This window comes from Natrix helvetica, assembly GCF_964273705.1.
Source record: "Natrix helvetica genome assembly, chromosome: 15".
Classification (NCBI taxonomy): domain Eukaryota; kingdom Metazoa; phylum Chordata; class Lepidosauria; order Squamata; family Natricidae; genus Natrix; species Natrix helvetica.
The window spans coordinates 3,107,573-3,127,489 of NC_138565.1; the positions used below are offsets into that span (position 1 = coordinate 3,107,573).

The 19,917-nt window shown below is 45.7% G+C and overlaps 1 protein-coding gene across 2 annotated transcripts in view; it reads right to left on the reverse strand.

Moving 5' to 3' along the window:
* Positions 1 to 6,628: 6,628 nt before the first annotated feature.
* Positions 6,629 to 19,917, reverse strand: part of PNPLA7 (patatin like domain 7, lysophospholipase) — a 68,957-nt gene continuing 55,668 nt past the window's right edge. Inside the window, exons 27-35 of one of the 2 annotated variants that reach the window (XM_081967213.1) lie at positions 19,374 to 19,490; positions 18,080 to 18,149; positions 14,932 to 15,048; positions 12,966 to 13,114; positions 12,414 to 12,566; positions 11,056 to 11,166; positions 8,934 to 9,018; positions 7,876 to 7,979; positions 6,629 to 7,516 (exon numbers count right to left, since the gene is read on the reverse strand). In XM_081967213.1, the coding sequence (XP_081823339.1) occupies positions 7,451 to 7,516; positions 7,876 to 7,979; positions 8,934 to 9,018; positions 11,056 to 11,166; positions 12,414 to 12,566; positions 12,966 to 13,114; positions 14,932 to 15,048; positions 18,080 to 18,149; positions 19,374 to 19,490 (972 nt within the window). In that variant the 3' untranslated portion in view covers positions 6,629 to 7,450. Of the gene's footprint in view, positions 7,520 to 7,875; positions 7,980 to 8,933; positions 9,019 to 11,055; positions 11,167 to 12,413; positions 12,567 to 12,965; positions 13,115 to 14,931; positions 15,049 to 18,079; positions 18,150 to 19,373; positions 19,491 to 19,917 lie in introns of both variants that reach the window. The other variant, XM_081967212.1, reaches the window with a different exon arrangement.

Below are 19,917 nucleotides of genomic sequence, written 5' to 3' on the forward strand. Positions count from 1 at the left end.
TATAAGCTGGGCGGATACGATCTCGTGGATGACCCTCACTCTGTCAAGGACCTTGGAGTACTCACCTCAAATGATCTAAGCCCCAGAGCTCAATGTAACAGCATTGCCAAAAAGGCATTAAGAGTTGTCAACCTAACACTGTACTGCTAACTGAGAACCTTTGCTAGACCAATCCTCGAATATAGCTCATCTGTCTGGAATCCACACTGTATATCAGACATTAATACAATTGAGCAGGTCCAGAGGTATTTCAGGAGAAGAGTCCTCCACTCCTCTGCTCACAGTAGAATCCCTTATGCCACCAGGCTCCAAATTTTGGGTTGGGACAACTTAGAACTTCGCCGTCTTCAGTCTGACCTGAGTGTAGTGCACAAAATTATCTGTTACAACATCCTACCTGTCAACGACTACTTCAGCTTCAACCTCAATAACACACAGGCAAACAATAGATACAAACTCAAAGTCAACCGCTCCAGACTCGATTGCAGAAAATACGACTTCAGCCACAGAGTGGTCAACGCCGGGAATGCTCTACCTGACTCCGTTGTTACATCCCCAAACCCCCCACAGCTTCAACCTCAAACTGTCCGCCGTGGACCTCACCCCATTCCTAAGAGGTCCATAAAGGGGGCGTGCATAAGCCCACCAGCGTGCCTACCGTCCCTATCCTACCGTCCCCATTTATTTGTCCCCATTTCCTGTGTCCATGTCCATGTTTATGCTTATATTTGTTGTCTTGTACACGCCTGACAAAATAAAGTTGCCTGTGCTGCTAAGGATGGGCAAGATTTGGGATCCCTCAAATCCCAGACACCGTTGTTTTGTCAGCAATCGGACAGAGGCCGAGCAAGGTTGAAAGGGTGGAGAGGCCCTCCATGCTGGAGATTTGGAGGAAAAAACCACACAGGGTCCACCTAAAGAAAGTGGCCACGTGCCACCGGCCACTGACCTCTTGATGGGTCTCCGTCTTCTGTTTAGTTGGACTGGCCCAGTCTGTCCTTGGCAAGGTGTTAATATAATGGGGACAATCTGTTTCAAAGACAGAACATCTCAAAATCTCAAATCTTTAGTGCTCCTTTAATAGGGAGGCCGGAGAATGGGCTGTCCACTCTCTGGGACGCATTGTCCTTCCGTGGCTGTACATTCAGCCCATTATTTTTAAGTCCTTAAAGGGCCAATTCGGAATTCATACTGTGGTTCTAACACCATCAGAAAGTTGCGATGTTTAGATAGCTTATTAATTGATTTTTTTTCCCCTTTCAGAATATGTTATAAGAGGGTAACTATTGGAGGTTTATTGGAATAGTTAAGGAATGCCAGTAGGTGGCTGTGTCTTCAAATACAAATGATTCCAGGTAAAAGCACGTTTAAATAATTCTAGCTAAATGAGAATGGTGGTACATTGATAGTAAAGATACATAAAGATTTTTGATTTAAAATGTACGATTCAATATGAAGGGAGTATCAAGAAGGATTGTGGTAGTAACGCATCAAATCGATTTGTAACCAATCGACACACTTTCTGCAAGATGTAATGAAGGATGATTCTTTTTGTGTGTGTTTCTGTTTAATGGACATTAGAACCACCACCGACTTCCGCTCCTTCCGACAAAAACTAAAGACTCACCTGTTTCGATTAGCTGGCCTGGCACACCCATAGCTTTTACCTCCTGGCAGATATATTTTAATTGGCATTTTTGGGGAACCATTTTAAATTTAACTCTTTGGGGTATTTTTTTTAGGGGTCTTTTTAAAGATTGTATTTTAAATACTTTACTTTAATGTACAGTTCTTTTAACCTCCTCCATCTAAGTATCTAACTATTTATGTATTTAAATATCTAAGTATTGATCTATCTATGTATCTTTTATGTATTGACTGTACACCGCCCCGAGTCCCTTTTGGGAGAGGGGGCGGTCTATAAATATGAATAAAAGTAAAGTAATTTTTAAAAATTGGGGGGGAAAGAAAGTTGCTATCTCTCTCTACCCACACACAACTTGAGTGAAAAAATATATGCCTGACCCCTCAATTCACAAAGCACAAGCAAGTAGAAACAGGGTAACACTGCCCTACATCAAAACCATCTCACCAACAGACTGTATATATAAATACAGCAGTACACAAATGGACTATAGCCTTCCCAAAACATCTTAAGTAAACCCTGTAGCCCAAGTAGAAAAAAATCAGGAGTCATCTGCAGCATACAGTGTAGGGACTCTCACAGTCGCTGGGTAGAGAGAGGACTAGCTGAGGGCATCCTTGATTGCCAACTTAGCGGTCAGAAGACAGAACGAGAAGTCCTTAATTTCACAGCATGGGGACAGACTCAACCACAGCGTCAACTGCGAATCAGTGAGCCTCTGCTATCAAAGCCAAATCCAGGAAATGTAGAGACTCCCTGGAAGCTTGGCATTTGGACAAATCAGCCATCAATGGACACATAGAGATAAAGCCCATTCACACACCATTCGAAAGAGATAATAATATATATATTTTTTAAAAAAAAAAGCCAAGAAGGGAGAAAATAGAACTCAAAACCATCCTCTCCAGCAGCCAACAGCCCGATAAGCAAGGATTCATTCCAGACAAAATAAACAAGCAGAAAACAATGCATCGAGGAATTACCAAGGAGAAAATCACCATTGGCCAGCCTGAACGATTCATGCTGCCTTCTCTAAGCATGAATGTATTTTATTTATACTTTCCTTCCAAAGCAGAAGGCAGCAAACTGTACAATCCCTTCTTCGTAGGAAACATTAATTGGGGAAAAATTGCACTGATGGGAAGAGGGGGTGGGTGGGGAAGGCTTATTGGAATAATTATGATTATAATTGCTGGATAATGAAGATGATGCCAAGAGAGAGGGGAACAGAGCAGGTTCCGGGATCCTATCTTTGATGATGGACCCAGACTCCAGGCAGGTAGGAAAAAAATAGATGAAATAGTTGGGCTGATGAGTAACAAAGAAGAGAAGGCTAAATAACAGAATAATAACAGTTGGAAGGGACTTTGGAGGTCTTTTAGTCTAACCTCCCCACCCCCAAGCAGGAAACCCTATATCAGACAAAGGGATTTCCAATTTCTATTTCTGTTTTGCCCCCCCTCTCCCCTTCCTCACTGTGGCAACCACTCAAATATTGGAAGGCTGTGACCATGTCTCCCCTGGTCCTTTGTCTTCACTAGAACTAGCCATTTTACAGACCTGGAAACTGAGGCTGAAAAACCGACAGGGCAACAGTGGGTTTAAATCCAGAGAGGCGATGGATACTCACTGCTGCTTTGCATTACAAAGGTCGCTCCTTCTCTAGCTGTCTTTAAAAAAATCACTTTGATGCGTCACCAATTTCCTACAAGAAACAATTTTGCATTACATTTTGTTCCCATTGAGCTATGGCTAAAGGCAAGAATATGACTAGTTGGATGGTTTTCTGTTCAGATGTCAAACCCTATTACTGGGTTTTTTCTCTCCACCATCCAGTACAAGAATCTTTCCAGACTTGGAGTCCACATTCCCTCACACATATCTGCTAGTCGTTCCCGACTCTAGGGGGTGGTGCTCATCTCTGTTTCAAAGCCGAAGAGCCAGCGCTGTCTGAAGATGTCTCCGTGGTCATGTGGCTGGCATGACTCAACGCCGAAGGCGCACGGAAGGCTGTTCCCTTCCCACCAAAGGTGGTCCCTATTTTTCTACTTGCATTTTTTACGTGCTTTCGAAATGCTAGGTTGGCAGAAGCTGGGACAAGTCACGGGAGCTCACTCCGTTATGCGGCGCTCGGGATTCGAACCGCCGAACTGCCGAACTTTCCAATCGACAAGCTCAGCGTCTTAGCCACTGAGCCACCGCGTCCCTTAAAGTACTTTTACCCACCTACAAACCAGGAATGGCAAAACCGAGTTCCTGCGAAGATGGATGAGGTGGTTGAAGCTATTTTGTAACTCTCTGGCCTTAAAAGGAGAAGCTGCGCTGCTCGGATGCGTTGCCTCTTCAATTAAGTGAAACCTCCAGGTTCAAGAGCAGTCTACCTCTGCCTCCCAAAGCAACAGATCTGTTGGGTGGGAGAAAGGGGGGCCAGCAGGAAACCTTTCCACAAACATCGGTTGTCTACTTAACATATAACATGCTAGCTTAAAACAATCCCCTAATTCAGCCTTCCTATTTTTAGCAGCTATCCCTTGAGTTTCATTTACCAAAATCCAGCAGCAAATCAAGATGCGTTGGGAAGCCGAAATAGCAGGAAAGGCCCATGAGAGAGAGGGGGGGGGGGGAAGAGATTGACCTAACCATTGTGTGCCAAAACCTGTTACCCCTTCGATGGGGCTAAAAATAGGGTAGCCGGAACGGTTTTAATGGGCTCAAAATGCTGACCATTAAATAGGGGGAAAAAAGAGAAGAAATTGAGCAGGAAGAGGATTCGAAAAGAGTATCCAGGAAAATAGCCTGAATTCGACAAGTATCTTGCAAACAAACTCGTCTTGCTGCAGTTTCCGCTTGGATTTTTACGATCGGCATAGATTTAGCTCGATCTAAAGATCTCAGGATCCAGCTTTTGGCTGGGATCCAATAAATTTGACTCTTGTTCTAAATCACATTCCTTGGCAGGTTCTTTCCAGCTGGCCTGGGAGCACGCTAAATTCTCTTGGCGAGGAGAAAAAAACAACAACCTGATGTTGATCTTCATAAAAGCATCTCGGTTTATTAATGCTTCATGTGGACTAGAAGCACGCGCCCCAAGGTTTTTTTTTTTAACCTTGGATTCTCAGCCCAATGCAGAGCCTTTTGCCTTAAAAAGACTTGATTGCTTCTGCAAAACGGCCAAACTCGTTTTTCTCCAATGACCAATTTGAACCGGGGGGCCGGGGGGGTTAGAAAAGAGGGGGGGCTAACAGCAACTAGAATTGTATTTGCACAATAATTGGAAAGCAGGCAATATCCCATCGGAAGGGGAGGTGATAAAGAAGATATTAAGACTGTGCAGAAATGAATAGGTTGACATTGAGAATAAAGGACAAGGAGGAATCAGTGTACTAATAGGACATGGGGGCAATTTTACGAGTGGCTGGAAAATAAATAGAAAGAAAAAGGAACAAAAGATGAAATAAGTATCTCGGACGACACATGATTAATATAGGGGGAGGGGAAATAAGAACACATCAAAATGTAAATATACAGGCGGAAAAATGATATGAATTGACATGTTAAGTAACAATTGTAAGAATGTATATCCAAGAATGAATTTGAAAGGAAAAATAAAAAAACTCTTTACAAAAAAAATGGGGTGGGTGGGATTCAAAGTTTAGCAACCAGTCCTCTGCCTGGTTGCTGGGAGGGCGTGGCCTACTCAGCCTCCTGCACCATGGCGGAGGAGGGTGTTTTTGCCCTCCCCCAGACTCCGGAGGCTTTCCTTGAGCTTCCGGGAGGGCGAAAATGCCCTCCCCTGGACTCCGGAGGCTGGAAACGGGCCAGTTTCCAGACATCTGGGAGGCCTGTTTTTCGCCCTCCCGGAGTCTCCGTAAGGACCATGGACTAACCAGGCACCCAAAACGGGGTGTGTGGAGACTCCGGGGACGGAAGGGGCGGGCGGGGCCAGCCAGTTCTTGCAACTACAGTTTTTTGGCGAATCACATGTAAAAAAATTAGCATCCGTATTGCCCGAACCGGTCCGAATCGGCTGAATCCCAATCCTGGGTTTGTTGCTCCTTCGGGGAAGTGCAATTGAAGACGTTGAGCAGACTTATTTATATATTTCCCAGCCTTCGTGCGAGAGGCTATTCTCAAGTCTCAACCGATCCATCTGTTTCTCGGAGGAAGAAGAAAAGAATGTCGCATTTGAATTGCACCTCTGGGAATGGGTTGCCTACACAATGCTGGGTTGTTGGGTGGGGTGTTTACCCCCCCCCCACCGTTTGCACACTCCCCCTCGTGCAAATATCCACCACGTGGTGTTTCCAGCCTGTGGGTGATGTCAGATTGAAAGCCTGGTTTTAGCAGGCTGCATCCCCAGGGCTGAATCCTCAATTCCACTTTGCATTATTATCTCAAAAAGAGGCGGAAAATCGAAAGAATGAATTGGTGACCATCGACGGGCGGTCAGAAGGACGAGAGAGATGAGACCCCTTCCTTTTACAACGGGGAACTCCATCCCAGTTTCAACGGAGAAGCTATAGAGATAGCAATAGCACTTAAGACTTATATACCAGAGAGGCTGACTCTGTCAACCGCTTAGAGAAGGCTGTAAAAGCACTGTGAAGCAGTATATAAGTCTAAGGGCTACTGCTGTTGCCCTTCCTTCCTTCCTTCCTTCCTTCCTTCCTTCCTTCCTTCCTTCCATGGTAAGCATGCAGTATTGCAGTTCAATTCTGACCGGCTCAAGGTTGACTCATCCTTCCATCCTTCCGAGGTGTGTAATACGAGGACCCAGATGGCTGACTCTGCAAATCACTTAGAGAGGGATGTAAAAGGACGGCGAAGCGGTATATAAGTCTGCTATTGTAGCCACAAGTCGAGGACTTCCTATATTGAAATTAATACCCACCCAACCCTCCCCATCCTCAAATACCACCCCTTCCTCCGGATTTATTTGCAAAACGCCCCACCGGTGCCTTTGACCCACGCAGCACATCAGGAGACGGTTTCCAGCTTTATTATAATTATTATTATTATTCTCTTTTAAGAACCCCTGAGGCGAGGATGGGGGGAGGAAAAAAAGAGAGATTTGGCAGTATAATAACACAGGAACGGCAGCTCCTCCATGTCAGGCGGAGTGGAGCGCATGAGCTGAAAGGGACGCCGGTATAAATAAGTGGAGGGTTTTCCGGGGAAGTTTTTAAGACGGTTAATTTAAAAAAACAAAACACAGCCTCTTGCACCAAGAAAGCTCATTCTGCAGTAAGCAGCAGCGTTGTGGTTCAAACCGATGTGTGTGTGTGTGTGTGTGTGTGTGTGTGAAAGTCACTGCTGTTGTCATCACGACGCTTGTGTCTTCCCCACTCTCCCGGCAGATGGCTTCCATCTCAGCCGTTCGGCCGCGAGCAGAACGCGTCCCCTACGCTAGCTGCAAATTCCCGGGGTAACCTTTCAGTTCCCTTTGGAGACGCCGGTGCCAAACTCCGTGAGATCCAGTGGGCTGAAGAATGCCAGGCTCCCCTCCTCGCCCTTTCAAGCCAGATTCATTCAAACGGGTTCCTTTTTGCGCCCCCCCGCTTTCTCCCTTCCCTCTCGGTTTCGCGCAAGCCCCAGGTCCCGAAGCCGCCGTCCAAAGTTTCTCGCAGACGCCGAGAGTTTGCAAAGAGGCAGATGGCACCGGAGAGGGGCTTTTCGTCTGTCCATCCGCGGATGCCCATCGCTTTCGTGGATGGACCTTGGTTTTTTACACCGAGAAATGGGGTGGGGAGAGGTGCCCCAGGAAGATGGCAATGGGGTGGGTGGGTCTTTAGAGCCGCGGTCTTGTTACGCTGCTAGTTGGCTGTCTTCGGAGTCGCCGCGGATAGGTTTGCGTAGCCGGATTTCTTGATCCTGCTGGAGATAAAAGAGGAACAAAAATTTATTGGATTGGGCTTTTGAAGCGTCCCCTCGTGGTTTGGTCTCTTTGACCCTTACAAATCTGGGGATTGCCCATTCCCGACTCTAGGGGGCGGTGCTCATCTCCCTTTCAAAGCCAAAGAGCCAGCGCTGTCCAAAAACGTCTCCGTGGTCATGTGGCCGGCATGACTCAACGTCAAAGGCGCAGGAGAAGGAAAAAAAAAAGGACTGCAAGAGGTCGACCATCAAAACCTTCTTAAATCAAACCAGATGAACTCCCACAGCTGGGGGTGAGAAGGGGGCGCTGACAGGGAGAGACAACCCCCCCCCCCAAGTTATAGGGTTCTACTTACAGAATCGGAATATTCTTCCATTTGGCTACTCAGGAAATTGACGTAGTCGTCCTTCTGGATGTCGAAGATCTCCTCTTCGTATTCGGTCTGGTAGTCGGATTCGTCTGAACGGGAGAGAAGCCAGAGAGGGTTTGTTTTAAGCCAGGGCCAAAGTGGGAAAGGAAACGCTAAGCTGACATCCTCATGCTGGATCACCCAGAGAGTAGCTGAATAGGCCTCCGGCTTCTTCTAGCAAATGAAATAGGAGAAACTATCCAAAATATCAACATGCTTTTTAAAAATATCTGTCTGTCTCTGTGTCTATTTGTCTATCATCTATCTATCCATGTGTCTGTCTGTCTATTATCTATCTATCTGTCTCTGTGTCTATCATCTATCTCTCTGTCTGTCTACCATCTATCTATCCATGTGTCTGTCTGTCTATTATCTATCTATTTATCTGTCTGTCTCTGTATCATCTATCTCTATCTATCCACCATCTATCTATCTATCTATGTGTCTGTCTATCCTCTATTTATTTATTTATTTATTTATCTGTCTATCGTCTATCTGTCTCTGTGTCTATCTGTCTACCATCTATCCATGTCTGTCTGTCTGTCTATCTATCTATCTATCTATCTATCTATCTATCTATCTATCTATCTATCTATCATCTACCTACCTACCTACCTACCTACCTACCATCTCTCTCCCTCTCATCCATCATCTATCTATCTATCTATCATCTATCTATCTATCTATCTATCTATCTATCTATCTATCTATCTATCATCTATCTATCTAGACAGGTAGCCCTTGACTTATCAGTTTGTTTGGTGACGGTTCCCACACTTACGACCACTGCAGCACCCCCACGGTCACATGATCAGAGGCTGGGCTCTGAATTTATGACTATTGTGGCATCACGTGATCCCGTTATGCGACCCTCTGACAAAGCCAAGTCCTTTGGGAAGCCAGATTCACTTCACAATCAGGTGTATGACTCCTCAGCTGCCATGAGGAGTCAAATATTCTCCTTTATTGATAATAGCCTCCCTCCCTCCCCTCTGTTCACTCACCATCCACTATGATGGCCTTCACCGGTTCAATCCGGGAGACGATTTCAGCCAAATCCGTGAAAGAGGTTGTCGGGCACGTCATGTACTGAAAGGGGAGGAAAAGAAAGAAAGAATGAGCACTACTGGGTCTCTTGGTCATGGCCAGGCCCAAGAACCAACAAAGAGTTGGAGTTACTTCTGAGTAGTTGCTTTATTGTCATTCGCCAGCAGACAGAATCTTGCCAGATTGAAGCAACGATCTGTATGTTTATGGATATCTCTGTGAACGGCGAGGGAGGGACCGGCTTTTCTCTGTTCCTGCCTACCTGGCATTCTATGCTCTGCTGCCTCTTTAGCCTTTGGGAAGCAGCCCTTCCCCTCCCTCCCTCCTGCGAATCCAGACTACAGTCCACCAGTAACCATCCCTCCCCAGTGAATTCTTGGAACCCTAAAAGGAGAAAACCTTCCTCTCTTCTTCTTCTTCTTCTTCTTCTTCTTCTTCTTCTTCTTCTTCTTCTTCTTCTTCTTCTTCCTTCGTTTGTTGGTCCCTACACAACTGAAACAGGGGTCGTTCCCCGCATCCTTGGCCTCTCTCTGAACATCTTAGCAATTGCAAAGCTGAGTCATCGCAATCTTTGGACGCTGGCTGTAATCTTGAGTAAACACATCCAATTAAAGTAAGGAAGGTTGCGCTGGCCATTATGTTGTGGCACATTGATGCAAGCCCCTCGTGGTTTTCGTCGATAGCTGGTCTTCATAGCCTAGCTGAAATGTCTCTCTGCCCTCAGCTGGAAGCGTTTTCTCTCTCTCCTACTTTGAAGGCTGGCCTTACAATAGAAATAGAATAGAGGATAGAACAGAACAGAATAGAATAACTGAATGGAATGGAATATAGAATAGAATAAGAATGGAACGGAACAGAACAGAATAATAGAAAAGAATAGGAATAGAATAGAAATAGAAATAATAGAAATAGAATAGAAAATTGGAATGAATAGAATAGAATAATTGAATGGAATGGAATATAGAATAGAATAAGAATGGAACGGAACAGAACAGAATAATAGAAAAAAATAGGAATAGAATAGAAATAGAAATAAATAGAAATAGAATAGAAAATTGGAATATAGAATAGAATAGAATAGAATAGAATAATTGAATGGAATGGAATATAGAATAGAATAAGAATGGAACGGAACGGAACAGAATAATAGAATAGACATAGAATAGAAAATTGGAATATAGAATAGAATAGAATAGAATAGAATAATTGAATGGAATGGAATATAGAATAGAATAAGAACGGATCGGAATGGAACAGAATAATAGAATAGAATAGAAATAGAATAGAAAATTGGAATGAAGAATAGAATAGAATAGAACAGAACAGAATAATAGAATAGGAATAGAAATAGAATATTGGAATGAACAGAACAGAAATAGAATATTGGAATGAAGAACAGAATAAATAGAATAGGAATTCTTTATTGGCCAAGTGTGTTTGGGCACACAAGGAATTTGTCTTTGGTGTCTATGCTCTCAGCGTACATAAGGAGAATAAAATATGTTCATCAAGAATAAAAAAGATACAACACCTAGTGATAGTCATAAGTTACTAATAAGCAATCAAATCATACTAGGAAACAAATAAAACAATTTAAATTGTAAAAATACAAGCAACGTGTTTATAGCCATAAGTGGGGAGAGATAGATACTGAGAAGGAAGAGAAGAATAATAGTAATACAGTCTCAGTAAATTATTTGACAACGCTGTGGGAATTAGTTGTTTAGCAGAGTGATGGCATTCGGCGGGGGCGGGGGGGACGACTGTCCTTGTGTCCAGTTGTTCCGATTGACATTGACATTGAAAACGAAACAGAAACAAGGCACAGAATACTATCAAACATGGAATCTATTTTACCGGCGGTTGGGGGGGGGGGGGGGAAGGAGCAGGGATTAAGAATGCAATCAGTACGGTTAAGTGAATTAGATACCCAAGACAACACGATGTTTATTAAGCACTAAGAAATGTAAATTATTTTTTTTTTAAACGATAAAATTTAAAACTAAAAAGAAGTCTTGGTTGAGCTGGCTTCTCAAACACACACACACACACACACACACGGTGCCAGGGGATACCCACGCAAGATGGCTTTGACTGGCAACCTTCCTGCCGGTCCTTCAGCATTTTCTCCAGCACTCCGCTCCTGCACCAAACATTGAAAACCGTCTTCCCGTGTTGGTAGCCGACTTCCTGAAGGAGGAAAGGAAAGGAAATTGCCGGGAGGGGGAGAAAAAAAAGTGGACCTGGCCTGCTTCTGGGGGGGAGGGGGGGTTGGGAATCAGTGGCTGACAACTAGGCCAACCAGTTGCAGGCGTTCAAATATAGACAGGACCATCGTGGTCAGGGATGGTATAATAAGGTCTCCTGCCTTGAGCAGGGGGTTGGACTAGATGATTTCTCAGGACCCTTCATCCTATGAGTCTAATTATATATATAATCCATCTATCTACAGGTACTCAAAGTGAGAGAGAAAAGAGAGAGAAGGAGAATGTATCTATCTATCTATCTATCTATCTATCTATCTATCTATCTATCTATCTATCATCTATCTATCATCTATCTATCTATCTATCTACTTACCTACTTGCCTACCAACCTATCTCTTCCTTTGATCCTATCATCTAGCTATCCATCCATTCTCTTATCTATCTTCTTCATTATCTATCACTGTCTCTATCCATCATGTCTATTTACCCATATGTCTGTTTATCGATCCATCATCTGCCTGCCTGCCTGCCATCCATCCATCCATCCATCCATCCATCCATCCATCCATCCATCTATCACCTATCTATCTTAATTTATTTGATTCTTTTGTTCGTTTTTATTGTTTTAAATGTGATTTTATATTCTGTAAGCCACTTTGAGTCACCATGGGCAAACAGGCGCAAAAATAAATTCAATAAATAAATAATTATCTATCTATCATCTATCTATCTATCTATCTATCTATCTATCTATCTATCTATCTATCTATCTATCTATCTATCTATCTATCTATCTATCTAATCTATCATCTCTCTCTCCCTCCCATCTATCTATCTATCTATCTATCTATCTATCTATCTATCTATCTATCTATCATCTATCATCTATCTATCTAATCTATCATACCTCTCTCCCTCCCATCCATCCATCCATCCATCCATCCATCCATCCATCTATCTATCTATCTATCTATCTATCTATCTCCAGTGGCCATCCCAAACTGGATCCTTGATTCCCAGCAACCAATGCGAAAGGACTCCTTTACCCCCAGCGTATGCCCAAACAATCCCCTTTAGGGCAATCTGTTGCTTGTGAGGCTGGGCTTGTGTCAAAACAACAGCAGTTTTGAACCCGGGGCGGCTGCTTTCAACGCCACCTCCCTTCCCAGCCATGCACCTCCCCTTCCCAACTTCATTCCTTCTGCTGTCCCTCCCCGCCCCACAACGCACACAGATTTCATCGAATTTCCCAAAGTCCAGTGTCCCGTAGCGATCGATGGGCGGCCGGATATATTCACAATAGTCGCTGCTCTTCACCATCTCCAATTGCCGGACGCAACAGACGTATGCCAGTCGAGTCTGGATCTCGGCCATGTTCAGCACCTGCCCAGAAGGGAGAGAGAGTGTGTGTGTGTGTGCTGTGGCCCACTAGTGGACTGCGGAACTGGCAGCAGAGTCAGACAGTGAGGAGGGTTGGGGAGGAACATGGGCCAGTCCTGGAATCTGGGGAAGGCTCTGTGTCGGAGGCAGAGAGGGGACCAGGACCATCTGACAGTTATCAGCTGCCTTCAGAGTCAGATATCAGTGAGACAGAAGAACAGCTGTGAGGACTGGTCATAAGTCACTTTTTCGGAGCTGCTGTAACTTTGAGCAGTCCCTAAACAAAAGGGGGTTGTAAATAGAGAACCAGCTTAGCGCAAACAGGGGAAGTCAACCTGCCTTTGCGCCGCCTCCCTTCAAAAGCCACTAGGTCCTCGACCTACGACCATTTAACCACCTCACCTTCACTTTCTCCACTAACGGGTTCCACCGCTTCCACAGCAGCCACCAGCCGGAAAGGGCGTCTCCGTAATTGGTGAGGTCCGTCTCGTCTCGGCTGCCCACGTCGATGGCAAGGACGATCTTGGCTCCCATGGATCTTGCAACGTCCGCTGTCGGGAGAAAGCAAGAAGAGCGGAGTTTGGAAGGGAACCTCCGAGGTCTTCTAGCCCTCCCCTCGCTCAGCCAGGAGACCCTACCGCAGTGATAGTCCTTGCGTGCACACGCCCAATGCCACGTTTTCAACGGGAAAGAGACTTGAGATGGCTTGGCCAACAATGAAACGCACAGAATATAGTATAACAGAGCTGGAAGGGACCTTGGAGGTCTTCTAGTTCCTTTCTCTCTCTCCCCCCCCCCCAAAAAAAAAAAATCTCTTCACAATTTACAAGGCCTCCATCGTCCTGCTATTCTTGGCCTTGAAAAGGGTTTTCTCTTGAGGGAAGAAAAGGCGCTTTGTAGGGAAGAAGTGACTCAACGTTTTCCCCTCAGGGAGGCGAGGGGGAGAAGACGAGGGAAGCGAGAAAGAAATCTGAAAGAGGCCCGGAGAACTCAGCCGCAACAAAAGGGCCGTTTTAGGCTCCCCGGCTGGTTTGACGGCGCGAGAGATTTAGCAGCTCGGCTTTTCAAATCCGCTCGCCGCACAATGCCGCTCCGTCTCAAAGAAACACAACAATCGCGCTCGGCTGGTGCCGGCCGAGCGTTTTTGTTTGCTCCTCTTTCAATAGAGGGTGGTTGAGGAACACGGCGGACCTCGAGAAGCGCCGGGAGACCAAACGGAGAAAAGCTGGATTCAAAATCCGTTTGAAGGACAGGATGTCTTTGGATGAAGGTGTTCTGTCCTAGGCGTCCCCAAAAAGCACGAGGCAGAGTCCTGGTCCCGACAAAACCCCTTTTATTAAACGAATGTGAATTCCTCTCATTCACCTTCAGCAAATTCCTTTCAAAGGAGTATTTATGACCACAGGCCTCATCTAGCTTGGAAATCTGCCATGTAAATATTTTCCAAATGAGGTGCAAGGAAAGATTAGGCACAGAGTCTCTGAGATTCATGGACAGATCTTCACACTCCTGTTTCCTGCAAGAGCCCACTCCCCTTTCGCTCCTCTTTTATGTTTTAGGGGGAGGGAATCACCCTCCACCTGTGGCTTTACTCCCAAGTCGACCCTGATTTCTGAGTTGTTCTTTCCTTCTGGCAGCTCTGCGAATGCGCACCCTGGGAACAGGCTCCAGCTGTTCCTCTGCCTCACTGCTGTCTAGCTCCGTAGGCATCTGATCACTGCCAGACGGCCTCGGGCCCGTGTCTGCCTCCGATGTAGAGCCCTCGTCCGAGCGTTCCCCAGACTCCAGGATTGGCCCATGCTCCTCCCCAACCTCAATGCAAGCTAACACGTCTGTCCGGCAGGGAGCTGAATAGTTGTCTGCCACATCTATTCATCTCTGCCCCTGCCTTTTATCCCCAGAGCTTTGCTCTTCTGTCCCGAGGACCGGCCCATAGATTTCCACTGCTCTCCTCTCCTCTCTGCCTTCTGTCTATCCGCGTGCCAACCACTGAACCCAGCTGTTCCTCCTCTTCCTCATCTGCCACTTCCAGAACTGGGGGCTGTTGACTCTCCATCTGAGGGCTGATGGACAGCCTAGGCTCGGCCTCTGCCTCTCTGCCAGCTCCATTCCCTCTTCCCCCTCAGTTGCCTTGACCCTGACCCTGACTCCCACACCTCTGATTTGGTTGATGGTGGGCGCGCCAACAACTGACAGGCCACAACACTAGAATTCCAAGATCCCTCTCATAGTTGCTACCGTTGAGCCAGGTGCCACCTTTCCTCTACCTGTGCATTTGGCTCTTCCTGGATGTGAAGGCCACCCATGCTGTAGAAATTCAGGGATGGAAAAGAATCCCATGCCAAAGGAACAGGAATCTCTTGAGTACCTGGGAGGTTATTGATGTAACCGCCATCCATTAGAAGATGTCCGTCCTTGGGATCGCAGAGCGGGGGTAGGTAACCAGAGAGAGACATGCTGGCTCTGATGTAGCGCCACAGGCAACCTTTGAACGGGAGAGCAATAGATCAGGAATGTTTGCAAAGCATACACTATTGTGAACTTTAATTAACTGTAACCCTGAAATGTAATATGTGCGTAGGGTATAGAAAGGATTGCAAGCAAAAAGGAATCGAAGGTAAACTAATTAAGGTGAATAAAAATAGTAGGTTAGCTGATATGTATTAATAATGGAAGGTGAAAGGATTGTGCCAGGTTACAAACAAGAAAAACATTAGTTGGGAAAGTTATTAGAGGAGGGGAAAAAATGGAGGGAAAAGATGGAAATACGCCTAATCGTATATAGTTAAAATCATAACATGAGATGAAATTAGGGCACTTAATGATGTAAAAGTATGTAACACCAGTATGAGGACAATGGGAGATTTGAATCTGCCTTGCACTGTGTCCCAAAAAGAGGTTGTTACGGGGGGAGAGGAAACAAATGGAATTCGTATAAAGGTATAACTCTAAAAGAAAAAACTAGCAATATGGAAAATATTTGTTTTCTTTTTTCTTTGAGAATACAATTATTAATGCCACTGATAATGGGGTTTGCTAAGAGGCGGGAATACACCATGTAAAATAGAGAATGGAAGGGCGATAAAGAGAGGAAAGAGAAAAAGAAGGGAGGGAAAGAGTAGGAGAGAGGGAAGGTGTGGAAAGAGAGGAGAGGAGAGGGAGAGAGCAAGGGGGAGTAGAGAAGAGAGAGAGGGTAGAGAGAAGAAAGAAGGGAGGGAGGAGAAGAGAAGGAGGCTGCCACAGAGAGGAAGGGGTCAAGCTATTTTCCAAAGCTCCCGAAGGCCGGAGAAGGAATAATGGATGGAAACTGACCAAGGAGAGATTCAACCTGGAAATAAGGAGGAATTTCCTGACCGTGAGAGCAATTAACCCATGTTGCCTTCAGAAGTTGTGGGAGCTTCATCCCTGGAAGCTTTCAAGAAGAGACTGGACTGCCATCTGTCAGAAATGGTGTAGGGTCTCCTGCTTGGGCAGGGGGTTGGACTAGATGATCTACAAAGTCCCTTCCAGCTCTGTTAATATAATCTAATAATTCTCCCCAAGGTGGGTTGGGGAACAGACCAGGAGTCTGAAAAGAAACTCATTTTGGGTAACCAGATTCTTCCAAAACCCGCTCGGTCTCCCTGCCAAACTGCACGGCACAGAGAGAGAGAGAGAGAGTATGCTGGTCTCTTAAATTGGGTCCATTCGTCCTTTTCGGCTCTGTAATGGGGAGATTTATCACCGTTACGAGCCAAATTGTTTTAATCAGCAGAAAAAGGTTGGATTTGCTCCCAGGGTTGAGATGCTGGAAAAATCCGAGCTGAGTCTTCCCTTAACCAGCAGGGTTGAATTTTGTGCTATTTCCAAGGGTTTTTTTTTGGGGGGGGGGGGGGAGTGAGCCCCGAGGAAGGAAGCAAACAGATCCTCAAAAGGGCGAAGAATCCACCCCCGGATCTGGGGACAGCCCAGCGTGATTTAAAAGGCAACCGTTTTGCGGTTGGGGAGGATTCGAAAACAACGCCGCACAGCCAACCAATATGCTGTCAAAGTCAGTGCTTTCTTGGCTGATGGGGACTAAAGTCACCGAAAAGACCTTTAATTAGTTAATTACTATTCTAGGCCATTTAGCACTTGGAGTGCAGCATCAGACCTGGATAGCTCAGTGAGGTTCCATCCCTTATTTTCAGCTTGGCTTCTTCTAAGAGTCAATTAGAGAAAGAAAGAAAGAGTTTACACTTACAGTAGTGGCCAAAATTGGGGAAAACCTTTTGGGAAAAGTGTATTTTTTGACGTTTGATGACTAATAACTTCACTTTTTGGGTGGGGGAGGGGAGTTTCCAGATAATCCTATTCCATTGCTGGAATTGGCCTGGGAATAGCCCAGATCTTAACCCAATGGAAAAATCTATGGGGCTGACTAAAGAAACTAAAATCTATGGAGCCGACTAAAGTGACCCAGCAATAAAACCCAGGTTAATAGAAGCAATCGTTCAATCTTGGTTTCACATTATAACAGCTGCAGAACTAAAAGACTTGGTTCTTTCCATGGGAAGATGTCGCAAGGCTGCAATTCATGCTAAAGGTTACACATCGAAGAATGAACTGACATGGGGATATAATTTTTGTATATCCCGTTTTTCCTACGGTGATAATGTTTGTATATCTCCTTTCAATTTTCTTCTTTATAACTGCTCTCTGGGCTTGGTTGCTTTCTTGCAGTTGTTTTGTTACCCACACTAGGTAACGGCTTCAGTGTCAGGAGGGAGGGTGAAGGAGGAGGAGGAGGAGGAGGAGGAGGAGGAGGAGGAGGAGGAGGAGGAGGAGGAGAAGAGGAAGGGGAGGAGGAGGGGAGAAGGAGGAGGAAGAAGAATGAAGAAGCACAGCTAAACGCCAGAGGCGCACGGAACGCTGTTCCCTTCCCACCAAAGGGGGTCCCTATTTTTCTACTTGCATTTTTTTAACGTGCTTTCGAACTGCTAGGTTGGCAGAAGCTGGGACAAGCAACGGGAGCTCGCTCCGTTACACGGCGCTAGGGATTCAAACCGCCGAACTGCCAACCTTTCTGATCAACAAGCTCAGCGTCTTAGCCCCTGAGCCACCACGTCCCTAATCTTATGGTACTACTACTACTGCTACTACTACAAAAAAGGGGGTGTGATTAGCTACTTTTAGAAAATACACTTTTCCCAAAAGCTTTCCACAATGTTGGGCCACTGCTGCATTTTTAGACCTGCTGTTACGTAAGGGGAGGAAATATATCATTCTTTCATTCACAGCTAGTCCTCGGCTTACGACAGTTCGCGCTTAGTGACCGGTTCAAAGTTACGATGGCACGGAAAGAGAAAACTTCTGACCGTCTTTCACACTTACGGCCATATACGATCATGTGATCAAAATTCAGATGCTCACATTTATGAGGGTTGGGCTGTCCTGGTGTGGGGGAGGATTCCCACGATCCCCTCTTGCGCTCTACGGTCTATAAAAAGAGCCTACCAGCCTCCCTTGCCCAAATCGTTCCCCCCGGTCAGGCCTACCGTCCGTGTGGACCCTCATAGCGGAGGCGGTGATGTCCGTGGTGATAATGAAGAAAGGAATCCAGAGATCCTGCCACACGGAAAGAGCTCATTAGAGGAGAGGGATCAACGCGAACGAGTTCATTCAAAACCAGATCTGAACACCCCAAGGAGCTGCCTGGGGAATGCCCAGTTGCCTGCTGCACCCGTAGACCTCACCTCTACGAGTGAGGGGGTGGCACCCTGGAAAAACCACTGGGGTGGGCCACCGGCGACCCTCGCCACCCTCAGCCGTTGCTGGTGCTGCGAGGCAGCGTACAAATGGCTTGACTGCCTGCCTCTTAATCTAATTCTGATTGAAGAAGCTTTCGACCAGATAAAAACAGTAGAAATATTAGGGAGGAAAAGAGAGGAGAGGAGAGCAAGAAGAAGAGAGAGAAAGGGAAAAGGAGAGGAGAAAAGAAAAGAGTGAGAAGAGGAAGAAAAAAGGAGCAAGGAGAAGAGAGGAGAAAAGAGAGAAGGGGAAAGGGAGAGGAGAAGAGAGAGGCAAAAAGAGAGAATAAAAGAAGGGTAAGAAAAGGAGAGGAAGAAAAAGGAGCAAGGAGAAGAGAAGAGAAAAGAGAGAAGGGGAAAGGGAGAGGAGAAAAGAAAGGGGTGCAAAAAGGAAAGGAAGATAAAAGGAGCAAGGAGAAGAGAGGAGAAAAGAGAGAAAGGGAAAGGGAGAGGAGAAGAGAGAGAGAAAGGGAGAGGAGAGGAGAAAAGAAAGGAGTGAGAAAAGGAGAGGAAGATAAAAGGAGCAAGGAGAAGAGGAGAGAAAAGAAAAAAGGAGAGGAGAAAAGATGAGAAAAGAAAGGAGTGAGAAAAGGAGAAGAGAGGAAGGGAAAAAAGAACAAGGAGAAGAGAGGGAAAGGGAAAGGAAGGGAAAAAGCTTCCCATCTTTTTTTTTTTAATAAAACGGTTATAAACACATTTCTATTTCCCCCTCTGTCTGTAAGGTTACATCCCTCCTTCCTTCTTTTCGTAAACTACCCTAGTCTTCCCTGGCGACCTACTTCCCTGCGCAGGTGCAGACCCTTATTGTTAACGTTGTATAAAAAAGATCTCATCCAGTCCACAAAATAGGTATGTTTACATTGATAAAAAATAAAAAATAAAACTTGTTTTTTAAAAAAAACAGCTTCTGGGAGTAACAGCCAGATGTTGCACATCGCATTTGAAACAAAAACCGAGCTTAAATGATACACGCCGCCTTTCCCCTCGCCCACCACGCAAACCGTCAAAAACTTTTGTGCTGTGCGCAGGAGACCACACCTACCTCGATCTGCTTATCTCTGAAGATGGCGCTGATGCCGTTGTTAAACGAGGCTCCGGAGAACATGGACGTAATGGGGTAGGTCAAGTCGAGAACCGTTTTGAATACCGAATTCATATTCTGCAAAGGGAGGCAAAACTGATGATCCAGAAAGCACCGGGGGAGGGGACAGGAGGGGAGGGGGGGGCACGCGGACAGAACGGGACGAGATGCTGAAGCTTTCGTTAAAACTAGATTCCGAAGGAAGGCAAAAAAAATCCACGTTGCAGGATCCAATCTGGGTCAGTCCCCCCAGGAACGCCTTCGATTTTGCAGCTACTTATCATTGTTGGACGAGCAGGTCCAAAAACAGCCAGAGAAGTAAAAAAAAAATCTACGTAGCAGACCTGAGGGATTGGTGATCACTCACCTGACCCTACAGATAAAGATTAACAGAGTTGGAAGGGACCTTGTGGGTCATCTAGTCCAACCGCCTGCCCAAGCAGACGCGGCACTATTTTTGAGAGGTGACTGAAGCCTGAGAAACAGGCCCCTCGTCAATCAACAG